The sequence below is a fragment of the Cariama cristata genome, unplaced genomic scaffold (assembly GCF_000690535.1).
Source record: "Cariama cristata isolate BGI_N322 unplaced genomic scaffold, ASM69053v1 scaffold45036, whole genome shotgun sequence".
Taxonomy (NCBI): Eukaryota; Metazoa; Chordata; class Aves; order Cariamiformes; family Cariamidae; genus Cariama; species Cariama cristata.
In genome coordinates this window covers 26,195-51,249 of record NW_009621284.1, presented here as the reverse complement: position 1 = coordinate 51,249, position 25,055 = coordinate 26,195, and the positions used below count along the sequence as shown (strand labels likewise).

The window sequence follows — 25,055 nt, the reverse complement described above, 5'->3', positions numbered from 1 at the left end:
ACAACCTACATGGTCGTAGCAACCATTATGAAACTCCCCTGAGACCAGAGTAGAAAAGGCAAGATGTATCTTCTCACTGTATTTCTCTTTAACCTGATGATCATGATGATAAATACATTTTCCCTGACACAAACTGATTTTAAATGGAAAATAACTAAGAAGTGTGGGATTTTTTTAATGTGTTACTTGAATAAATCCACAATGAGTCAGGAAATTGTGTTACTGCAAGCAGGCAGGCACAATTTCTGTGGTTGATAGCAATGGACACCTCCATAACGGGAATCAAGAATGAGCTGTGCTCTGCCTCCGTAGTACGGCCATTGTTTCTGGGGCTGGGAACAGTCCTCGTAAGGGACACAGCCTCGACAGTGCTGCCTTCCCAGGAGGTGCATGGTGAGGACAGGATCACTGCATGCCTACCCGAACAACAGCACCAGGCAGAGCTCGCCTGTCACAGGTTGGTCTTGCACTTGCTCCACTGGGTCTGTAGTTGTGTCGCGGACCTCTAGTGCTGAGCAATGCAGCAACCTTGCAGGGAGCTGTCTCCGTAAATGTGTTTAGCTGGGACTTCCCTGGAAGCCCTTCGTGCCTTTACATTTCAAAGGCTTGATTTTCAGACAGCACAAGGTAAAGTGAAAAGTGGCTGTCTGTAAGGTCTTTGGGTACCACTAGTGTACATGCTTACGGCTAAGCTCGAAGGCAGGATCAAAAAGAGGAATTTGTAGGATCAGACCCTACATTCAAAGTTCAGTTCAACAGACTTTAAAACATTACTTTCTGGTAAAATGAACACCACTAACGTCACGTCAGCAAAACCAAGTACCTTGTAGCACCTGAATGCCACTCAAAGTGTAGCAATAACAAGGGGTTTTATTGCAAAAAAGAAAACATGATTGTCTAGAGATGGCAATATTCCTTGAGAGACTAGAACAGAGCAGGTTCAGGAGCGGCTGTGTGTTGAATTAACTCCAGCGTTGCTCTTAAATGTCCAGGTCTGTTCTGCAATCGAACATGGGATGGCTGGTTGTGCTGGGACGACACGCCTGCTGGAAGAATCACTGCTCAGAATTGTCCAGATTATTTTCCAGACTTTGATCCAACTGGTACAGTATTTCTTTTTACTGCCTTATCTTTCAAAGGAAGACTTCAGAACATTCATGTTATTGAGTGGAAACCTGTTTCCAGTGACAGTTTTGCAGCAGTGTGAAATCTCAGAGAGTTTGTCTGAAATTAAAATATATCGAGCTTTTGGGTTGCCTAATTTATATATTTTCATTTATAAAATATTTTTTATATATTTATCTAAATATAACTGATAGATTTATGGAACCTAGTTTATGAAAATATTAACTACTTATAATACAGAAACATTTTAGCACCTCATTCTAAGTGTTACAATGAAGAGAAAATGCTTATGTGCATGAAATATATAGCAACATGTTCTTTGTTCGGTTTTTATTGGAAAAATCTTATCAAAGAAGATGAGCAGAAATAATGTTCTGTGAGTCTCCAAGTTTCAGTTGTTCATTGAATTATTCATACAGATACTAGCAGCCATGCAGAATACAAGAAGTAATTCAAGAACATTTAAAAGGACAAGTGAAAGGAAAAATCAAGGACAGAAATATTGCCAAATAGATGTGAGGAAATATTAGACACAAGTATAACTCAACAGAGAGTATTGTTTGAAGAAAGACACAGTTGTGTGTTACACGCTCAGGACGTGTTGCTTATAGGTGGTGCTTGGTGCCACGGTGTGCTAAATCCAGCATAGACAGTGTACCAATTGCAGTGAAAAACTATGAAACTAAACATTTGGGGCAAGGGTTTATAAATCTAAAAATTTTCAACAAGATTAAACCAGAATGTATGTGCCCAACTGAAAACTAAGGAAACAGACTATTGCATAGCTATGAATTAATTACCCAGTACCATTTTCATAGCTGTGAGTTAATTACGTGGTGCCATTAGCTAAAACTGTTGATTTTGTTGAGCTTGTTGCCTGTTTAGAAACAGAAGAGTTTCCAGGTTGGATCAGATCCAGTATGCATTTTGCTAAATCCCATTCACAGTAGCAACCAGATTTTTCGATATTTCTGTTCTTTATAAATCAAGATATCCATGATTAGAGAATTCACCCAGCAAGTGGGAAACTTCCCGTGTCAGCCCCAGTCTGAGGACGTTCAAACCTGCATCCCAACTTTGATGGAGGAACCTCCCCCTTTCCAGTGGAAGTAGGCATTGGACAGGATGGACTGAAGGACAACATGTGTGCCTGGAAAGTGAGCTCATGTGGCAGGGTGACTGTCCGTCTCTTGTGGGATTCCTCTGAGACCTGCCCCACAAATCTTCACAGCAGTTTACATCCCTGAGACAGACAACTGGCACTAAATCACAAAGTCTTGTCTTTTGTGACCTTTTTTTGCCTTCTGACACACTTAGTCTTGCCCTCTTTTCCGTACAGTGTCATAGTTTTCAAGGAAGGGCTGTGCTCATGGCTGATCATTGGAGCACCTGGTGGGAAACAGGCTGAGGAGATGAGACCCTCAGCTGGAGGGGTGCCTTTGACCCAGGTCTCCCTCTCTGTGGACAAGTGCTTCAACCATTACGTTATTTGAACAAAAGGTACCAGAAGAGCATTTTAAAAGAACTGGCCAAACTTAATTCAGTTCCCAGACAGAAGTGCCCACGTTCAGGAGAGAGCTTGAAGCTCTGGATCCTGAGGTTGCACAAGCCTTTTCCAACATGCATGTTAGAGGTGCCTCTTGGATGGCATCTGTACCTTCCGCTTCGGCCTCCATTTTGTTCATGGTATTCTCCCCATGTGGCAGCAGTCCCTTTGATGTATAGGAAGATTTACTACAAGGCTTGTGCTTTCCCTGCTTCCATGTTTTTCATAGAAAAAAAATGTAGCTCTAACAGTCCTAGTTTGTGTATATTCCTTGTGCTATATGGCTTGTACCTGCAAAAGTGGGTGTTGTCAGCGACATGATCACAGAACTTTCCCCATGACTTGAGGTCCTCATCCCTCAGTGCATGGGGGTCATTACAGAGCCACTCTCCTGCTTGCTCCCAGGCCACCCATTCCCAGCTTTTCCACTTGCCTCCTTGTCTCCAGTGACTTATTCTGAACTAACTGCTGCGCTACAACAGCACTCTCCAAAGTAACACTTGAAACCATCCATGGAGAAGCACCTCACTCCACTTATTAATGCTTATTAACACCAAGCTCTGTGGCTCATACAACTGATCGCAAATCACTCAATGTACAGATGCGTGCTGCAGAGTCTGGCCCATAGCGTATGCGTGCTGCAATTTCTCTTTCTGCCACACTTTGAAACTTGCAGATTTGCGAATTTTTTAGTATTCCTGTTCTCTGTACACCGCCATAGGAGGAAAAGCCTCCTCCAGTAATTAATTTCCTACTATTCTCACTGCTGTCCTGTTTAGGAACAATACCTGTGGTCTTCTGGACTCAGCATTTTCCCCTGGCACATCTCTCTTCTCCTTGTCAGCACCTTTGTCAGCCTGTTTGCCTGCATCCTGGTCAGTCAACACTGTTTCCCTGGCTCGGCAGCAGCTCAGCATCTCCTGGTTGAGCCAGAGATGCTTTCCCAGAGTAGCAGTTGAGTAACCCAGCACATTTTACAGCTGTGGCATCAAACCAGCAGGTAACCAGCCTTTGCTTTACAAGTGGCTGATTGTCACACAGAGACTTTATAAAGTAGAAAGGAGACAAGAAATCGTGGGGCTGACTAGAAGTCCTTCTTCTGCTAATGGAAGTGGCTGCCACTTACAGGTGGCCAGAGCCACTAGTTCAGCTGTCCTGAAAAGTCTGTCAGGTTTTGTGTCACAAGTCATTATTTCCTTTGGTAACTTATGCCTGTTAAACAAAATACAGCTAGATTTTCTGGTGAGAAACAGAAAGTTCATCCTAAAGAACAATGATTTCACATGATGAAAACTGCAGTGCCTGTCAGATTTCCTTCCTGTTCGTTAACTCTCGGTGGTATCAAACCACCTCAGCATATATTTTAGGCATGCAAGTAACCCCATAGACTTCTGAAATTACTATTTCACACTATGCTGCTGCGAGCTGCACTGAGATCTGCAGAACCACTATGTATCAGCTCACTGATGGTTGAGTTACCTTAGTTTGAGGCCATGTATAGCTTTGAGTCCTGGAATAAAATGATGTATGCAGCTTTCTTTCTGTTCTTTGATACTTACATCATTCGTAACTGGAAAAGTGAAACATTATCTGGCAGCTTAGGATCAGATCCTCGTCCCGTCTGCACCTGTGAGTGCTGTATACCAGCTCTCTATACCTGAACCCCCAACAACATTCAGCATTGATGCCAAGAGGGAATTACTAGAGTATGTTAGAAAGTAAACAAGGTGAAATCATATTCTGGAGAAAAGGACCCAGAAGCAAAATTATGGAGAACATGCTCAGTGCTCCATTCCTTTCATGTCTGACAACTTCACAACTAACTACCAGATGTAGTCCCACTTGTTTCACTGAACTTAGATCAGTTCTCACTAGATAGGAATCTGTGTTCTGAAAGAAGGAAGGACCACTCTGATAATCTGGTCTGTTCGGTTAGCTGGGGCTCCTGACACTTCTTTCCCCACCTGAACAAGCTCTATCCTGTGAAAGGAAATTAGTATCTTAAAGCTAGCAGACAAACAGAAACCCCTCTCTACATCTCTACAAGCTGTGACAACTTTGTCCTTTTCAATAAACAACTGTTGCCTCTTGTAGCAATATCTTTCTCACAATGACCATCATGCGCAATGTGATAATGGGTAAAAACAAATCAATTTGTCTGGAAAACATACCGAGACCTACTGCTTTAATGCCGGTGACAGCAGGAAGTTCATTGTCTCATCCACTCCTGACTGTGAAGCTCCGAGCAGGGCTGTTTTATACTCCGCTATTCAGGCAACATGCACAGCTTCCCTTGAGTTGTATTTTATATTCATATTTTATCCAGGTTAATCTTTGGTATAATCCCTTTGAAATGGTTCCAGGTCATGCTGAAATTGCTAGGAATTGAATTTGATAGGAATGTAGTCTGTAATTCATGCTGGTAATATTCTTGCTAATGAAAAAAAGAGAAATCTATTGTGGATGTAATGGCCTTCTAGCAAGGCAGATTTACTGGGGGCAGCAGGAGGGGCAGAGCATTGCCCTATGCCATCCAGAGGCTGCTGTGTTTGTGGCAGGGGTTTCTTGTATTATCCACCTCACTTTCCCTGCACGGTGCATTTGGTCAGGATTAATTTGGTGCAGTCACATAGCAAGGGAGCTGAATGAGCAAGCTGCGCTGTGGCAGCCCTGCCTTTTTACTTTCACTACCTTTCCTCTTTTGCAAAGAGCAGTGGTTAAGAGCAGTAGCCACCTCAGCAGGGAGCAAGCCCAGCCCAACTTTGTGATCCAAGGCTGCATTTAGCAAAACTCCACTCAGTTTTCCACTTTGTTGGGTTTCTGTCTTTGATTCCATTTTGTAAACCAGTTACTCAGAACTCTTCATGTCTCTCCAAGAGTAGAGTTTCTAGAAGTGCAATCTGGAAACAGATTCATATGTATCCATAAGCAATTACTTCAGATGATGATTAATGTGTTGTTACCTCTCAGAACTGAGGAACATGGAAGTACAGCCTTGCCTTCCTGCTCTGACACTGACTAGAGGGAGTGAGGTCCCCATGCTCGGGAGTGGGGATCACAGCAGCGGAGGGGGCAGAGGTGCTGGGGTATTTGTGTTCTCTGCAGCTTTCTTCTTGTGCCATACCGCGGTCTCTGAATTGCTTTGTCTTTCTGGCAAAATGATCTATAGAGAAATAAGGATAAATGCTCCATGCAAGAGAAGGGGGAACAGACTGAATAGCTCTTGCTGACCCTTTTGGGTTTACCAGCTGTGATGCCTCTGACCACAAGGGACTGAATTTGAGAGACACAGGTACACCCTTCTCACAGCTGGCAAAATGCACAAAGCGTTCAGCTGAGTAGGTTGCCAAGCTGACAAGAGCAGGCATTGCAGATGAGAAACCATGGCCTTCCACAAACCAGAGAGAGAGAGAGAGACCTTCTGGGTCGCAGGCTCCTTCCACTCCGCTGGCTCCTGACAGGCAGGGAGGCCACTTCGTCAGGCATCCCCTAATTCAAACACCTTCCCAACTGTGATCTCCCCTCCTGCGTAGCCAGTCCACCATGTGCTCCTTCGCACTCGGCACTGTGCCTCGGCAGGGTGATGTGCCTGTGCTTACAGTGGGCGGCGGGCAAGGAGCAGCATTCTTGGTGGGCAGGAGCCCCATGGACCTGCTGGAGCACCCTGAGAGCACAGGAAGGGCTGGACCTGCAAGAGCCCTTCTCTTGTTGCCACAAAATGCAGATTTCCTGACTGACTAAAAAAGCCAGCTCTGGATTTCTGCTGGTCCTATTTTCCTGTCTTGAAGTGATATCATTTAGACAGTGATAAATAAAACAAATCTGAACTCCTTGTTCAGCTGCTTCTTTTCCCCCTGCCCTTTTGTGTAATTCTGTCCTGCTTCTTAGCAGGCTTGGCAGCTGTATTTTAAAAATCAATTCTTATATCCGCAGTGCCCAATATGACTCTATTATATAGATTCCAGTTCTGCTGTTTGAGGCATTCTGATGATAGTGATAATTCTTCACTTATTAGGACACTGGAATTAAAGTTTTCTAGGGTTTCCATTGTATTACATCAGATTATTTTTTCATTTCTGAAAAATCTTCTTCTAGAATATTTTACTGAGGATGTAAGTAAATCAGATGTGCTACATCAGCTATTCCCTCATCTGCAGAACTAAGCACTATACAGGTCTATCCAAACAATGGCAGAGAATCCAATGTCTGGTATGTGCCGAGCACGCACTGCAGCAGAGGAAAACTTCTTTCTACTTCCAGCTTATAACTCAACAATAAATACAAAAATGGTGTTGACTCTTTTGACATGTACTAGAATACAACTAGACTAGAAGTAGTCTAATTGTAAAAAAAATGATTGATAGACCTTTCATGTTTGTTCCAGTTATTGGGTTAAGACATTTGTTACATATAAATGAATGAGTTGGTTTTATGAAAATATAATTCATAAAAGCACTATTGGTAGCACAAACAATACTACACACAAAACTATTACTACTGGTTAATCTTTTTAGACAGCTCGCTACTCCCATGAAACCGCCCTTGTGGGTGAAATTTCGCTCATCCATTTTTCCCAGGCAGCTCTTGAAGTGTCTGTCTTTCTAAGCTAACTACAGAGCTCCTGCACAACTGCCTATGGATTGCATAACTTTAAGGTTGCTAAAATCAGGTGAGACGAAGAACAGAATCACAGAATCACAGAGTCGATGAGGTTGGAAGAGACCTCTGGGATCATCAAGTCCAACCTTAGCCCTAACACCACCATGTCTGCTAGACCATGGCACTAAGTGCCACTTCCAGTCTTTTCTTAAACACCTCTAGGGATGGTGACTCCACCACCTCCCTGGGCAGCCCATTCCAATGCCTAACAACCCTTTCTGTGAAGAAATGCCTCCTAATATCTAACCTGAATCCCATGCAATGTCACTGTTCCTCCACTTTGAATAATGTAATGCCCAAGTGGTGCCCTATCCAAGCTGATATGGTACAGACAGAGCCTAAAAAATTAGTATTTACATAATATTTTAATAATCTTAAAGCCCACACTTCCACTTTGCCTTGCTAGTGTTACCTTACCCATCCTTACACATTGTGTATTTCTTTGGAGGTTACTAGATTCTTCTGGTTATTATAAAAACCAACACGTGCCCAGGTTCATAATCCCACACCTGCTGCTGGACCACTGTAGAATAACTTGCAGTAGAACAGTGGTTGGGTTACAGGCTCACAGTTTTATTTCTGAGTAAAACCAGAGATTTAGAAGAGATGTTTGACTTATTTGAGTCATTGGGATGGACAGTGTGGAGACCTATCCCCAAGTCCCATATTCTGACAACATCACACCAAGAAATCCGTGGGCCATGGCTGCTTCCAAACTAGGATCAGTTGTGTTTGTCTGGCTTCAATGAAAACTATGAGGCAATAGGTTTGTCTCTGACTCACAGAGGCCACATTAAACTTCGGCAGAGTGCCTACCTAGGCACTAAAGTACAGAGATGATCGATGATATTATTCTTATATTCTATAGCATATTAGCAAAAGCTGTGTACTTTGCAGAGTGCATGGGATAGTAGGTACAATGTTTGTACACTGTGTTCCGTGGTAGTGTATCCATTAATCTTTTATCTGTGACTGAAAACTTTTTCCAGCTTTAGCTAATATCTGGCAACGAGTACAACAGGAACATTGCTACACAGGCAGTCTGAGATTATCTCCAAGCTGCAGTGATGGAAGACCGAGATAACATGTACTGATCTTGGTGTTGTTGATGCATGTATTGATGTTCAGCAAGTCCCCCAAAACAATGATTTGAAACTCACAGTGATTTCAAAAGTATGCTTTGTTATGGAGTGTTCTGAAGGATTGTTTTTTCTTTTTTTTTTTTTTACAGTAGCGCTATATAAAGTGTATTTCTAGTCAGAGGAAGACAGCTCAGTCTATACAATCCTTATCTTGACAATATGATCAATTCCTTGCTTTATTTTGGGTGTATAGAGGGAATATGAATCTTCCAAATTAATAGAATCTTTAATCATCAGGGCTGATTAAGAAAAATAAATGCAAATGTTGACCACAAAAAATGAAAATGTGTATGTTCAAACGGTAATTGGCTCTGTAAAAGTGTATTGACTGGAAAAGCTGATAATCTGTGTATAAAACCAATAAAATTATAAAGCTAGAATAGGCAAAGGGAAATCAAGACAGACTTTTTAGACTATTTTAAAAGTCAGACTTGAAAAATTGTGTTTTTCATAAATAAACAGCTCTGTCACTATCTAAGAAAACATCAAATAATTTAAGTTTATGATCTTATCATTCCTTTGTTACTCGGGCAAACTTTCCAGTGAATCCCATGTGGCTAATGCTTGAGGGAAGGCCAAAAAGAACTAGTCCAAAACTTGACAGATGATTAGAAGTGACTGTCTGTGCCTCAGCGTCCAGGGTTTCCCAGGCAGAAAGGTGAGCGTGGCCTCGAGGATGCGGGCACAGCACACATCTGCTGTTCCTCGGAGCTGTACGGTGATGAAGCCTCCGCCATCCCCCAGCCACAGTAAAAGGACGCACACGAAGGAGTGTAAGACTGGAGAGCGATCTATACAGCAGGGCTTTGGGGAAGGATGCTAGAGCCGCCTGCAGCACAGGAGCCAGCACCAGAGACACAGGTGGAGAGGCCAAACACACATCAGACTATTTAAACAGAGAACTCTGCAGCCATTTTCAATTAAACTGGACACTTAGGACCTCCACCAAAGAGTTTGCAAGACTGCTTCCCTCTGTACCTGCATGCTTTGCAGCCTCAGAGGAAAACAAGCAGTGCTCCCATCACCCCTGGCAGGATTTAGCTGGCACAGGACTCTTCCACCCCTCTGTGTAAACACGGCACTGGCTTTGAGGCTGTCAGCATCTCCAGCACTCAGGCTGTGGTTTGTACACTGCTTGCTGGCCTTTCTCTACACAGTATTTTTAACTGATTATTTCATTTGATACCTGAAACCTTGATATACTTCCTTCAGGTTCGGTGTCAGGGCCTGAAGTTACTTTCTCTTCCATAAACAGCTTTCAACAACCTCTTTAAATGGATTATTATCACATAAATAATTGCATCTGAATGAAGGCTGGGTATATATACTCTACTGCATTTATTCAAGACAAAAGGAGACAGATAAACAAGAAGTAAACCAACAGATAAATCTCTGAGTGAAAAAAAAAAACAAACAGCAAAATGTATATTAATTGCACAAGTTGGAAATCCTTTGGATTTTGTTATGCAGACATTTTATTCCCAAACATAGAAATTCTTTTTTATGGATTTTTAATTGTGTAATATGCATATGCTAAAATAACTACTATTGCAATTTATCTTCAGAGAGGGCTTCAAAATATTGTGATGAAACTGGAAACTGGTTCCGCCATCCTGAGAGCAACCGAACTTGGTCCAACTATACCCTGTGCAACTCTTTCACCTCTGAAAAATTGAAGGTATGCTACAGTTAAAAAGGCAGTGTTTGTTTGGGAATGGTTTTAGGCTGGGCTAGCAGTAAGACACATATAAGAGAGATCAGAATAGTCCTCATCTTTCAGCTTTATTTGTTACATCAGAATTTAATGGCATTGTCCTCGTGATTTTAGCTTATTAAAATTATTTGATGAGTGCTCAAACCTAAATATAGGTTTGCTAAAGAGAGGATAATTTAGTATCAATTCATGTGACAAGTTTTGCAGAATTTTTCAAATGCATTTTTTAATTCCTATGATTTTCCCTGATTGCCCAACAGTTATAAAATAATCATTTAGAATTAAGTTTTGCTTTCTGTAGCAAGTATTTTCCAATCTGTTGATATCTGGTATGATGTGTGGTATGCCTATGGCCATACCACCCTGAGAACGCCTGATCTCTGTGATTCTCTGCACAGCTAGCAATGTTAATGTAAGGTAAAATTATTTTACTTAAACAAAGAACACAACGTTATACTCACTCCCTTTGAAAAGAAATATTTATGAAGGTACCATCAATCCAGAAAATCCTACAAGCCTGAACACATTTAACTTTAACAGTTTGACTGAAGTTATTGAGACTATTGACGATAATGAATTAAGCATTTGCATCAATATTTCCAAAATCAAGTTGCTAAGCTGAAAGAGGAGAGCTAAATACAAAAACACCAAAAGAAACAAGGAGAGAGAAATCTGAGAAAAACTTTAAAAAAATCAAGTTAGGAAAGTTCATGAAAATAAACATATTTCTCAAATGTGAGTGGAGCTCCAGGAAAATCTGATTACATATTTGTGACAGAATAATTTGTGACTAGTTGGAGTTGTGGAAGGAAAAGAGTCAAAAAGTGATTTGATTTGGGGTTTGTGTTGGAGGATCTTCTTTTTATGCAGCCAAAAAGCAGTATGTGGTTATATTTAGTAATGATCCTGCCCAAAGGGCCTTGGAAAAGTCTACTGGACCAGGCAGGAGGTGAATTCTAAAAGTTTTTGCAGCATGAGGAACCATCATGGTAAAATGGGGCTTACCTATGTGACAAAGAGAGAATAATAGTATCAATATGAGTTCACAGAGGCATTAAATGGAAGCACCGTAAAAATATAATTTTTCCAGATGTTGGCCCATGTAGGGAGGCAAAAAATGTAGTTCTGTTACCTATTATCCATGCCTTCCAGAAGAACAATTTTGAACATCATTCAAGCAAAGTGCAGATAGAAGTCAAAGAAAAATTATACGTACATCGAGATTCTTCTGAAACAAAAAATGACGGAAAATGCAGAAAGAATCTCTCTTTGCAGAAATGCCAAGTTAGATTCTGACCTTTAATCCAAGACTTCAAAAACAGGAGTATGTTTCATTTGTAGACTATTTCCATGTACCTACAAATAATATAATTAACTGAGTTAAAGAATTCTCTTTCCTCAAGTGAAGAATTCTAAGGGGACAAAAAAAAGCAATTAAGTGTTTCTTTTAGAAATTTTCTAAGCCTGGGATGACAAAATCTACAAAAGCTAAAAATTTGGTGAGTCAGCATGTTATAAGTCCTGTAAGTCAGAAGGGACAAGACAGAGTGCAGAAATTAATAAAAGGAGTGCAGAAATTAATAAAATAGTTCATTATTTGTTTGAAGTTAACTGAAAATACCAACATGCTATACTTTTGAGAAAAATCACTTAAAAACCAAAAGTATTGCAGCCGGTTCTTAAAAATACAGTGATAGACCATATGCTTTGTTAGCTGACAGTTCAGTCCATTCTGATCTGTCTTTGTTGTTGTAGTTGGAAAGTTTTTTGAGCAGTTACCATAGTAAGTTTACGTGGAGTAATCAAAAATGCTGTTGCTGAGTCCCAGATACACGGTTAAGCTGAGTTTGCAGTCGTATGCTGAAAGGTAGATAGTTCAAATAACCAAGTCCTCCAGGGTGCACATGCACTTGCATGTAGCTATCTGGAAGCTTTTCCTACTTCTAGCTGTTTCAGACTAAGGGCTGTATACAGGATAGGCAACAAAACAGCGTCCTTTTGAACAGTTCATCTGTAAATTAAATTCAGACTTAAAAATTACATCAATCTAATCTCATGAAAAAGCATAGTAACTACTTAGTGTGGAGTGGAAGAAATGTCACATGCACACAGGTAAAAACCTCTCTCACTACTCTATATTCAGAAAGTTGTCTCATCTTCTCTGCCCTCTCTGGGGTTGCTGATGCTCTCAAAACAAGTTGTCAAGCATTTGCATTCACTGGCAATGTAGTGGTTAGTCTTTGTGAAGGAAAACTAGGAGATCTAGGGTATTTGTAGTTAATATGCATAGGTTTCCATAAATTGGTGAATGATATTTACACTCAGATCATGTCTGTTCTACATGGTCAAGATAGTGTAAACGGTTTAAATCTGAATCAGACCACCACCACCTAGGTTAATGAAAGCAGGAGCTGATTCCAAATTTGTAAAATGACTGAAGAACAAACTAGATAAGAAGATGTGCACCTAAGAGAAATGGCTTTGTTTTCTGAATTTTATTCATATTTGTTTTCAAACGAAAGTTTAAATTACTTAGAAACACCAAAGAGATGTGAGTAGCAAAACTTAGGGCTACAGAAAGCAATTAATCTAATTGTTGAAAAAAAGGAATATTGCTCATGCATAACAAAAGAAAAATTAATGAAATAGAGGTGAAAAGAAAATAAACCCAGCAGAGGAACTAGGACCTCCTATCCAGTGGTTTTTTTCAGGACATGTGGATACTATATTAGTGCTTTCAGGAAGGAAGGCAACGGTGAAGCCTGGCATGCCGTTTAGCCTCCTGCAGTCTTCTTACAGCTGGGTGATGCTTAAGAGCTTGGTTGAGACCAAAGTATGACATCTAAATACTGCAGCATTCTGAAGCCCAGGTGCTGTCCTGCAGTTTTGTTTCATTATTGGCATGCAAAATGTGGATAGGCCTATCTTAAATTTCACTGATACTAGTCAAAGTGTAAGCCTGATTATCTGTTCATGCATACTGCCTTCACAGCATTGTAAGACCATCTAGTTACCCAATAAGAAGGTTCACGCCAGTGTGAACCAGAATTTGTCTCAGGGTGTGCTGTTCCAGTGTGGTAGGAGTTGAAGATAATTTTCATCTCGTCTGCTGCTTTCATGACTCTGTAGGCCTTAATCATAAGCCCCCTCTGACTTCTTTTCTCTAAAGGGGAGAATCCCAGCATTTGTACCAACTTGTCATAACACAGCTACTCTACCTCAGTTCTTTTAGTTGCCTTCTTTGCACCTTTCCTAGCTCTGCCATGTCCATAAGGTGTGGAGACTAGAAACACACATGCATTTAAGATGCGTGATGTAAATTTTGAACAGAGGCACAATGATGTTCTACACTGAGTGCCTTTCCTGATGATATCCAACATTTCATTGACTTTTTGGCTGTCATTACACAGTAAGCCAATGATTCAGAGAACTGGCTGGGATGACTCCAAGATCTCCTTCCTGAGTTTGGTTTCCAATTCTGAGTTCAGCATTGTGTAGGCAGGGTTTAGATCCTTTGACCCTAGCTGTACCACCCTACTTTTTTCTGTATTAAAACTCCTATGGCATCTTCTTGTCCCCTCAGTTATGTGAGACCCTTCTGGAATCCCTCACTATTATCTGAAAGACCTAAGTATCACCTGGAAACTTAGATTTCTCTGCATCAGGTCACTGATTAATATGTTGAACAAAACGCCAGCCCTGGTACGAGTCCTGAGGGCACCTAACCACTCACTCATCTCCAGAAGTGACCGTTAAGTTGTTGCTCCCTGTTGTTTAAACTGCTTTCAAACCATAAAAGCTTTCTACCAATCCTGCAGCAACCTATTTTCTTTAATAATTTTTTGTGTGTGGAAACTTGTTGTGGGCTTTTTGAAAATCTGAATGTATTATGTCTGCTGCACTCTCCTAGAGCTTGGGAAAGTTAGTGACACATAGTGTGAGAGGGAATCTAGCCAGTTACTTCAGTGCAGCAGAAACAGATCAACTCATGTAAGGAACATGTATCTCATCTTTAGACCATGAGTCGTGCTATTTAATACATTGCTGATATTAAAAGTATATTGAAAAAGAATCTTTGAAAGAAAAGAAATACAAAATGGAAGGTTGATTTTGTAGATTCTTCCTTAATGAGAAAAAAAACTGAGTGCCTGCAAATTTTTCATGTTTGCCTTTTCTTTTTGTTAAATTGCAGATGGCGTTCATACTTTATTATATGGCAATCGTTGGCCATGCTTTGTCTATAACATCGCTGTTGATTTCCTTGGCAATTTTCTTCTATTTCAAGTAAGTGTTTCTTATAGACACTCTCCTTTCCCTGAGGGATTTTAAGGGGTAACCAAAGAAAAGCTTGGAAGGGGACATGGCAGTGAGAAGTAGCTCTTCTGAGTGCCTTTCTATATAAACCTGGTGAAAAAATCTTAGCACAGGATCCTCTCGCCAATGGGACATCTCCCAGTGGTGTGTAGTCAAGATCATAGTGTTAGATTGGTCAAGACTGGTGTAAAAGTGCAGCGCATAGGGAAATGGTGTAACTGGGGATTTGGTAAGGCCCGTTACCAGTTGCCTGTTGTTCCTTGAAGGGCACGTCCAGCCCCTGGCAGGTGCAGTGACTGCACAGGGCAGTGGCTTGGAGCCCCCAGCCCCCAAAGAGCAGGAATACCTTTGTCCAACGCTGAAGGACTGAGCTATTGGCTTGAGTAGGTGCTTACTGGACTCAACACTAGGAGTGAATCTGACACTAGTGTGAAACCTGTTGTCATTAAAAGGAAAAACAGTGATGTGCTCTATCAGAACTTTAAAGGAGACTTAAATTGATATTCACTGAAAGCATTGCAGCTGCTGTATGGCAACTTAACTAGACCATTTAAATCTTGTCCTTTGGTGAACCTGTTTGCACACTGTTGTAATGTGTCTGCAGTGAAGGAGCAGAGGGAGCTCAGATTTGCCATCAGACATGTAGTCACAGCTTCAGTCGCAATCAGTAGTGAAGGGCTGTCTGGGAGCCACCTTCAGTTTTCAGCTCAGGGAAATGGTAAGCACTAGAAGACATCAAAGGCACCAGGGAAAATATTCAAAAATAAACAGTGGACAAGATCCTGAGCTATTGTACATCCAGATCTATGGTGACTTGCATAAGCTATATTTTCCTAGCTGTTAAGCAACCTTCTTAAGATAGTTCACTTCCATAACGTTACTATAAACTGCAAACTTCCCTGACTGATAGCACACTCAGAAATCAGGGTTGCAATGTCCATTCACATATACTTTGATGAAACAGGATGATATATCCAGTATAATGACCCAAATGGGATGGTATCTTAACTAATTTCAGCAAAGGTGCATCAGTTACTTGTAATCAAATAGCCAGACCATCAGTTCATGACTAGAGATAGACAAATGCTCACCATCAATAGAATATATGTGGAGATAACTGCAAGGTATATCTAAAAGGCCAGGTAAAGTTTACCAACTTTACCTGGATGAAGGTTTCCAAGGATACAAAGGAGTATTCCACACACTGCACACTGGGAAACAAAATAACAGTAATATAAGAAACAATTACAACTGCTTCTGGATAAAAAACAGTTGTAAACTGATGGGCTTTTATTGCCAAAACACTTACTTCATTCAAGAATACAGAAAAACCCCACACTCTTCAAAGAATGCAGTATTCTTTGAGCATCAAGAATACAAGGAAAAGGGAACGCACAAAAATCTTTTTTTCTTCAGAAGCTTCTTTACAGAGTTTAAGAAAGAATAGTTGCACAATAATGGCAACCTGTAGTAATTAAAAGTCCTTCACTGTTGTCATTGTAAGAGTGTATTCTTTCAAGATTGTAATTTAGGTTGCAAGAAATTATTTCAGGCTAAAATTATGCCAGAACACAAATAGACCTGTGTGAGAGTATTAGTAATCTTCTTTCTACATGAATGTCAAAAGATTTGAGCCCTTGATGAGCATCCAAAATACAGTTTTTTGTTTCTTTATCATCATCCTCATAGAAAGATAAATTATATATTTTTGTGTATTCATCAATCTATTTCAGCAGCTCAAAGACATATTTGCAATCCAGAATCATAGGATGCTTCTAGGGATTAATTATCTTTCCAGCAGACAGATAAAGAGCATGACTTTTGTGTACAGGTCAGAATTTGTTTTCATTTGGCTGATGTTTCTAGAAAAATGAAAGCCAAAAATAAACCCTCAAATCTCTGAACTGAAATTTAACAAATACATCAAATGCATTTTTTTCAAATGTTAGTGACCAAAATAGTAACTGAATTAAAAGCAGGTTCTAAATTTATAGCTTCCCATTCATGCCAAATCGTGAATGTGTATCTGCCTTATTTTCAAAAAGATCAGGTTTCATTCTCTGTAGAACCTTTATTTTCCAAAGCAGTTTTTCACACTGAAATCTCCAAGTCTGAAAAGGGAAAAAATGGTCATTTTTTATATTCCTTTAACTTTATCCTTTATCATTAAAACAAAGGATATTTCTATAAACTTTCAACTATTCTTTTTTGTCACCTGTAAGGTCAAGGAGTCGTAATGAAGTACACTCAGCACATTTTCTGTCATGACCATTTAGCATTAAACATTTGCTGTGACTCAGTACAGCATTTTTATGTGTCTAAACTAATTGGCATTTGTTAAGTATCTTGGAATTGCTAGATTTAATGTTCTGCAGCATCAATGAAAAACTTTGATGCAAAGTGACAAACTTTACATGCTGGATTATGAGGTATCAACAACTTCATTATCTGAGTTTCTGAGATATGTTTTTTTGGCCACAAATACATATACGAAGATTTGTAGAATCCATCAGCACATAGCAAACACAAAATTCCATCTTACACATGCATAGTGTTTGCATAAATTTGGGGATAAAAAGAATCCCTTGTTACACCCCGATCTGTAGTGCACAAGGGATGGTTGCCTTGCTCTAAAAATCTGCAGTGAAAGGTACTCCACAAAACATCAGATACCTTGTGCCAGTGCTTAAATCAGTTCTAGCCTCAAAGACACTGATTAGAAATCTTACATGAGGCACCTTAGCCTATTTCTGGTCCCAATTTTGATCTATATGTACTACATATCTGTGGGTATGTTCAGGTTGTGTGCCTTCTGATAGTAATTTTCTTAGTAACATTATGTAAAGCTTCTCCCTTGTTACTTCATCTGCTGCTGGTCGCTGGAAAGGTATACCATGGATGAAGGTGTCCATATAGGCTGGAAAAGGGTATGCTTAGTAAATTGAGAGGCCAGAAGAAGCTGGCATAAATCTTAGGGCTATACAATTAGATGTCTGTGGTTCAGCTGTCAGGCAGGAAGGGTAAGAACAAGCCCCCAACATCACCACCACCAAGAGTGAGTCTAGGAAACAGGAAAATGAAATTATTGGACTTTGCATAGACTATAAGAGTCTGTAAGATTACAAGCTCAAAATAGGTGGATCAAAAATACAGGTTGTGAATTCTGCTAATATCCAGAGCGTCAGTTTGATGAGTGACTGTGATAATGTGCAGTAATCAGATACAGAGATAGCTAGAAACTCTTCCCAATGAACTGATGAATTCCCTTCCTAAGTGAAGATAAAGGGTACAAAACCATAGCCACGGTAATGCTTTGAGAAAACTTGGAAGAGCACGATTTAATCTGATTTGGAAACCTGTACCCAGACCTCAGAGTTCTTTGGGACACTAAAGACAGGATCTGGTTAAACTGGCTACCCAAAATGGACCAGGAAGGTGATTCCTTGCAGCGAGTGAGGCAGGATCAGGCTGTCTGACTCACTTTTAGCTCTGAGTCATGGACTACGAACGATCCTGACTGATCCCAGACTGTGCTGAAAGACTCATCTTTGCAGCAGCCTTCCAGACAGTAACACACCTCCTCCTCTCTTTCCTCCTCCACTTCTCCTTCCCCTTCCATGACTAATCCGTGACACAAAGGTTACAGCAAGAAGTAAAGAAAGGAATTAAAACAAAGTGCTGCAAAATGGGAGGACAAAGAGGAAACCAAACTATCATCATAAGAAAGTGAGAGTAAAGCTGTATGGGAGCAGGGTTCGTGTTACCTTCAGTTGTATTCTATCATCTGACTATGACAGCAATAGATTATTTGACCTTCAATAGAACGCAAGCTGTCAGTCACACAGTCAATCAGATAGCAAGAGGTGGTTTTGGGACTATATAATAGCCTTTGACTGTAAAGGCGGCAACAAGCAGCTTGCAGAGGTTGCTGTTTCCCACATATAAGTCTTTCCTGGCAAAGATTTATTTTCCTTTCAGTTTTGGGTATCAAGATTCATAATGATCTGGCACCACAGATGTTGCAGTACTTTTGGAAGGGAATACTGAATCAGTAGTGCTGAGCATCACTAAGCAATACTAACTCCTAACAGGAGACAGAATATTCATAAAGTAGAGTGTCTAAGAGTTTCATGCATCGTCATGTTATTACAATATTTTTATAATTGCAAACTGAGACCCCATTATCTTATATGATGAAACACAAAAGAAGAAGGGACTCCTAGCTCCAAATCACTTCCAATTGAATTATTAAAGCAAAGACATTTGTATAAAGAGAGATGGAGAGTAAAGTAAGTCTAGATTTGCCAGAATAATAGACGGTATGTTGTGAATGTACTTGCAGTCTAATTGTTGCCAAGGCTTTTAAAGGGAGCTGGAGAAGGATAATGGATGGAAGGATGATCTGTGGAAGTTTATTGGGAGTTTTCCCCAGGAGTAAGGGAGAGCATGGTAAAAGGCATGAATATAATTTGAAAACTAAACAAGTTGATAGGAGACGGAAAATAACTGACTGAGCATGAAAACTGATATTCTCTGTATTCACAAATGAGAAGAAATGACAGATTCAAAGCACGTGTCTGTCAAGAAAATAATGCTAAGAGCTCCTCAGAAGTCAAAGCATCCTAGATGCAGTAGAGCAGTGGAAACAGGAACTCAAAAGTAAGGGTAACTCTCTGAGTAGATAGAAGAACCTATCTCTGTCAAAGGAAATGTAGGAGACACAGAATAAATGTGAAACACAGGGGAACCATGAGAAACACAGGAGACTCTGAAACTCTGAGACACAATTGATAAAGACATAGTGACACAAAATATTCACACGTTTTAGATGCAGATAACTGGCTTACTGATACCTTCTTGCATACTGATCAATGAAGCAAAGTAGAGACCATACAGAAGGATGGATGGAGGAGTGACAAGGAGCCTTCAAAAACACCACGAAGGAACGATTAAGAAATCAGGAAGAGGGGGCCAGAAAGAGGGCTAAGAGAGGTCAGAGAAGGAGAAGATTACAGATGATTGTCAAAACCAGCAGAGAGGATGAATCAAGTAAGAGTTTTGGTTTTGCTAAAATGGTCTCCTCTTGGTGTGGGTTGAATCAGGCAGATGCTGATGCCATTTTGATGGCAAACACTGAAGGTCAAATTAAAAAGTGAGGGTACAGAAATACATGCTTAAGAGTTCAGATGGGTCTTTAACATGAAAGCTGGAGTCAAAGAAGAAAGGTTGGGCATACTGAGAGGAAAGGAGGAGAGCAATGCATGAGTAACACTAAGAGAGGAAGGCAGGCAGAGAAAGGAGCTTGGACAGCAGACAAAGGCAACACGCAGTGAAGGACAGTCTAATTTGTCAGAGGAGTAAGACTGGCAAAAGTCAAGCAGGGCAGTGAGGAAGGACAGGAATGGGAGTGGAGGCACATGGACTTGGCAGAGATTATCACAAAAGACTGTCTCTCTGTTCCGGTAGCCATATAGAGAGGCAGCTGGAGAGACAAGGGTCTGCGTTTCTGTGACCAGGAGCTGAAAAGACTTCTCTAAGTAATAGGGAAATTTTTATTTCTTGGGAACAGGATTGGCATCACACCAATCCCACTTGCAGGAGTGCAAGAGAAAGACAGAGGGTGATGGGCACGTGATAGGGTCTGAAGAAAAGTGGGGTCAGTAGCATAGGCAAAGTATAGTGACAGAGAATGGGGAGAAAGGAAGGCTCAGAACTGGTTAAATACCACCAGAGCTTAGGAGCAGAAAAGGAACGTTAGACTCAATTTGTGATGGGGGCAAATACAGGTGGAGTAAGCACAAGAACACAGTATAGCAAAAATAGCTCCAAGGAATAGTCTGGTTTGCCCAATATCCTGTCCTACAGTGGATCAAGCTGAAAGTGCACCTAGCCCCATATCTGGAGCTCAGCAGTTGCCAATAGCTGATGCTAAAGGGAGAATATAAAATCAAGGCAAGGATAAAGAGATACTCTCATTCCTAGGCCCTGGAACCTGTATCTCCTGGACATCGTGAACCAAAGAAGGTGACTTGATAAATGAGGAGGTCAACAGAAGTCATGAGCATTGCAGGATGATGCAATGAAAGATGACCTCAAGCTAAAGGAAAAATTCCATCCAATAACTCAGAAAACAGGTGTAAGGAGAACTAAGAATAAGTGGCAGGTGACCAAAGAGCTAATAAAGGAAAATAAATACATGAACAAACAAGCAAAATAGGCAGAAAAGAGTTCAGTTGGTTAGATTAGCCCTCTGTTTTTAAAGAAAGTGCATTCTCTGTTGACCTCCACATGCAGAGCATCAGAAAGTCACAGCCTGTGCTCCTTTCCAGACTGGAGAAGACTTCTAGTGCCAAGAGGGAAGGCTTCCTCAGCCAGACAGTGATACTTGCTCTTCTTAGCTGTTTTGTACCTACTGGCTTTGCCTGCTTGCTGTCAGTGATCATTGAATACAGATATCACAGCAGTATCGAACAACGCAATGATTACCTTTCTGCAGTCACCTCCTGACAGCCCCAGGCTGTGCTCCAGGGCATGGAGCAATGTGGGGGGTAGGGGGGTGTTCTCTGCATCAGGGGTAGCTGAGGAGGTGGCATGAGGATTTGGGCATGAATTAAAAAGGAGAGATGATTCAGGTCTGAAACCGCAGTCATGATTTGGTTTCACAGGAATTCTGTGAACTTCTTTTGTGAAATTCTGCTACACACAATAGCAGAAATCCTACCCTCCCCAAAATCAGTCATTCAGAAAAGACTGCTGCTCCTTCTGAGCAGGAAAACAACCTCTTCTGGTTTGAGATCTCAGCTGGAGTTAGAAACATGCAGGATACCAACTCAAATCCCCCTATAATTTAAGGAGATTCCTACCTAAAGTTCCCATCCATCTCACCACTAATTCCTAAAGTGGCAAATAATTTTCATCTGAGTATTTGAGAAATTGAGTCACCAGGGAACAGTTACATATAAAGCATTATTCCTGATGTTCATTACTTGTATCATGCGCATCTAATAATTCTCAGGGTTTTGCTTTACCACTTACATATCTCAATTACTGTGAAATAAAGGCAGGCATCAAGGGCTGAGAATGTAGCTGGATGGCTCTTTACAACATGGTCTAAAAAGCATGTGATGCTAAACAGGTGTAAAAACAAAACCAAAAATTTGTCAGAGGTTATGGCTGCGATGCAAGGCATGTATTTTCCGATTACGCCTTGCCAAAAGGCATTCTTGAGAGACTGTTGCCAGAAAGAGCTTGTTAAAGTGACATCAGAAGAAAAATACTAATTTACGACGTGTGCTACATATTTTTCAGGAGCCTCAGCTGTCAAAGGATAACACTGCATAAGAATTTGTTTTTTTCTTATGTGCTGAACTCCATGTTTACAATTGCCCACCTCATTGCTGTTGTGCCTAACCCAGGCCTTGTAAAAAGGGATCCTGTAAGTACTGCATGACTCCTTTCCATCTTAACACCCAAGTAAAATTACTATGGCTACATTGAAACCAAACATTCCCATTCATCAGTTAATGATAGCCATCTGGTAAAACATGCATGGAGGGTGCAGATTCTGAGAATTTCACTCAACTTTCCTCAGATCTTTCTCCGAGCAATAAAAAATCTTTGAATCTGGTACAAGAAGGAGAAGCCTCAGTCTTGCTCCAGCCAGCCCATCCATACAAACATGTGTCAGATCCCCGCTGCTCTCGGCACTAACTACCTGACATTTCCCAACAAAACCCCAGAAGGGAGAGGTGCCCTCAGTGGCTGCCTGTCCTTTCGCACAAGCACACACGCTGGGGAGGGGCAGGGATGGAGAGAGATGCAGCTTTTTTTTCAAAGCACCCCCCAAAAGATCTGTTTGCTGCATTTTTTTTCTTGGGAGGTGTTAAATCAAAGCAATAGCTTGCTTCACTGCTCTTAGATAGTGATACAAATTCTGCCCCTCAGCTGATAAATATGTATGGCAGATCTCAGTCACCCAGCTCTGATCCTGCTCTCTAACAGAGCAATTGCATTGTGCTCACCGTCGTGACAGCAGCCCTGGCTGATGTGAAGTTACTGCAAGTGTGGGAATCTCTCAAGTTATGTCACAACACTGATCAGCTTGTCTTCTAATAAGTTCGTTCAATTACAGTTCAACCATTTATCCGCTTCTAATTTTGTGAAAGCAATTAAACATTAGCACCTGATACTACCTGATCACGTGTGTATCTCTCAAATGTGTACTGGTTAAGGAAGCTAATTAAAGCTTACTGGTTAAGTAAGGTAATTAAAGTGGGAAATATATAGACTAAAGAAAACATCACCAGTCCCAGGGACCATCTGGAGATTAAAAAATAGAAGAGCAGAAGAATAATTAAAAAATCACACATTTTGTTTCTCCTTATTGCATAGCATCATATGTACGTAGCCTGTGCAAGAGATGCAATGAAAATACACTTGATATTTGAAGATAAAAAGCTGGCAGACAATATCAGGCACCTACACTGAAGTAAGATCATTACCTCAGGGTTAAGAATGATACTGCCTGACAGCAGAAGTATATTATCTGAAGTACTTTAAACTAAAAATTGAGACCAGGGCTCAAATTTTGTGCTCTAAGATTTAGTTAAAAACTTTATCTAGTTCCTTTGGACTGGATCTTTATTTGGAGCGACCCCACTGAAGTCAATGACCTGAGTGAAGTCAATGACAAAGCTCTCAGAGGCTTCAGTAGAGTCACTACAGGACAGGTACCAGCACACTGAGCATCACTCGATGAAAACCCCAACCTCCGTTGCTATGGTAACAGACAGTATAGAAATGACATAAGTGGTTGCCTTGGGAGGCTGTGGAGCCCCAGAGCAGTGTGGAGGTTCATGTATGCAGTCAGCTTTCGAGTCTCCAGCCAGAATATGAAGAGGACCCTTAGTGCTGAATACAGTCACGGAAATCGCTGGAGCGATGTCCTTCCTCTGATGTTACCAAATATAGCTGTGTTAGCAAACCCGGCTGGAGCTAGTTAGCTAAGCAAGTGCTTGGATGAACAAAGCTCTTGTTTTGCACTTTCTTCTTCCAAACCAAATTTGCATGTGTTTAACTCAGGAGTGAACTGCTGTATAGAGGTGAGGTACAAAACTTGGGACCAGAAGACCTGGGGTTTCCATTTTTGTTCTGCAGTCAAGTACACTAACTGCTTGATCTTACCTCACGTTCGATTTCCCTTCATTAAAAAAAAATCAGAAAAAAAGGAGGTGAGGTGACCTGTTAATATGCTCGAAGTCTCCCAACATTACTAGACAGTGTATTCTGTTATTTTAGTAACATAATAAACATGTAAATACATGATTAGGAAAAGAAAATTAACAGCCAGGGCAAGTTTTTAACACATGGTGAAATTACATATAGTCTCTATATGTGTATATGAAGACTTAAAGGATTTATGTTAAAAATTTACTTATTCCTCCAGGTAGATTCCCGTAATATTTTTATTTTAATCTGATTAACAGAGTAAATGAAGGCTTTATAGCTTGTTTTTTTCTATCCCTGCTGCAATCTTTGTTTTATTAAGTCCATTTTAGGATGACTACTTCTGACTTTCTGTAGTTTGCTGTATTTATCCACTTTCCAACTATGCATCTTCTGAGCTTGACAGACTCATGTGTGTGTGGCTCCTACCTCTGATATATACAGAAATACTGAAGTATGTAGAAGGAATTTCAGTCACAGATACCCCTTATGTAATGGCCGTATATAGAGATTAAGTTGGTGGTATTTATTCTGCAAAATAATAGATGTATTTCCGCTCCAATAGCTCCTGCTTTTTTTTCCCTGCCTAAAGTTTCACAATAGATTTTAAATATGCAATGCCATGGGAAAATACTTACAGTGAATACATATTTATGAGAATATCAACAAATCCATATAATTTTGAAAGAAAGAAGGTTTTGTTAAACAACAAAGAGACAAGACAGGAGGAGCAAGAGAGGAAATTCATCCCTAACACCAAGACACCCACATTCTCCCTGTGATCCAGACACAAAAGATGTGAGACAATCCAAAGCATCATTTACATGAGGAGAGGCCATACTGCATCTTTACTCGCATATAGTTTGCTGCACAGAGTTAAACCCTTTGATGGTCATTCTACTCATATAAAATGGTAAGTCAAGCCACTTTTTCAATTTATCTTAATTTGCCTTTTTCCCTCATTTTTTCCTGCTTTCCAGTTATATAATTTTCTCTCTCTCTCTCTGTCTTGGATTTGTCTGGATCTGAAATGATGGAAGAGAAAGATGTAAGCCCAGGTGGTCATATAAGAAGCAAAGAAGCAATGAAAAAGGCTCAGGGACACTTGAACAAAAATAAGCAGGACACATGATTGAACCTTTATACTGGAAAATGTTACATGAGCTAATTTTTTGCATGTTGTATGTAAAGTAGCAACTGCATTAATTACACTGCTACTGGAATAGATTTTATAGGAAAGGATATCTTCTATCACCTTCTTAAATGTGACTGACCCGCAGAAGAGGGGTAATCTGTGAACAGCACATTATATTCTTCATTAAAAACCCTG

The 25,055-nt window shown here is 40.5% G+C and overlaps 1 protein-coding gene across 1 annotated transcript in view; it reads left to right on the top strand.

Moving 5' to 3' along the window:
* The first annotated feature begins 260 nt into the window (after positions 1 to 260).
* Positions 261 to 25,055, top strand: part of CALCR (calcitonin receptor) — a 46,477-nt gene continuing 21,682 nt past the window's right edge. The window contains 5 exon segments of the mRNA XM_009701881.1: positions 261 to 393; positions 993 to 1,103; positions 10,038 to 10,150; positions 14,379 to 14,470; positions 21,809 to 21,935. Coding sequence (XP_009700183.1) covers positions 261 to 393; positions 993 to 1,103; positions 10,038 to 10,150; positions 14,379 to 14,470; positions 21,809 to 21,935 — 576 coding nt within the window.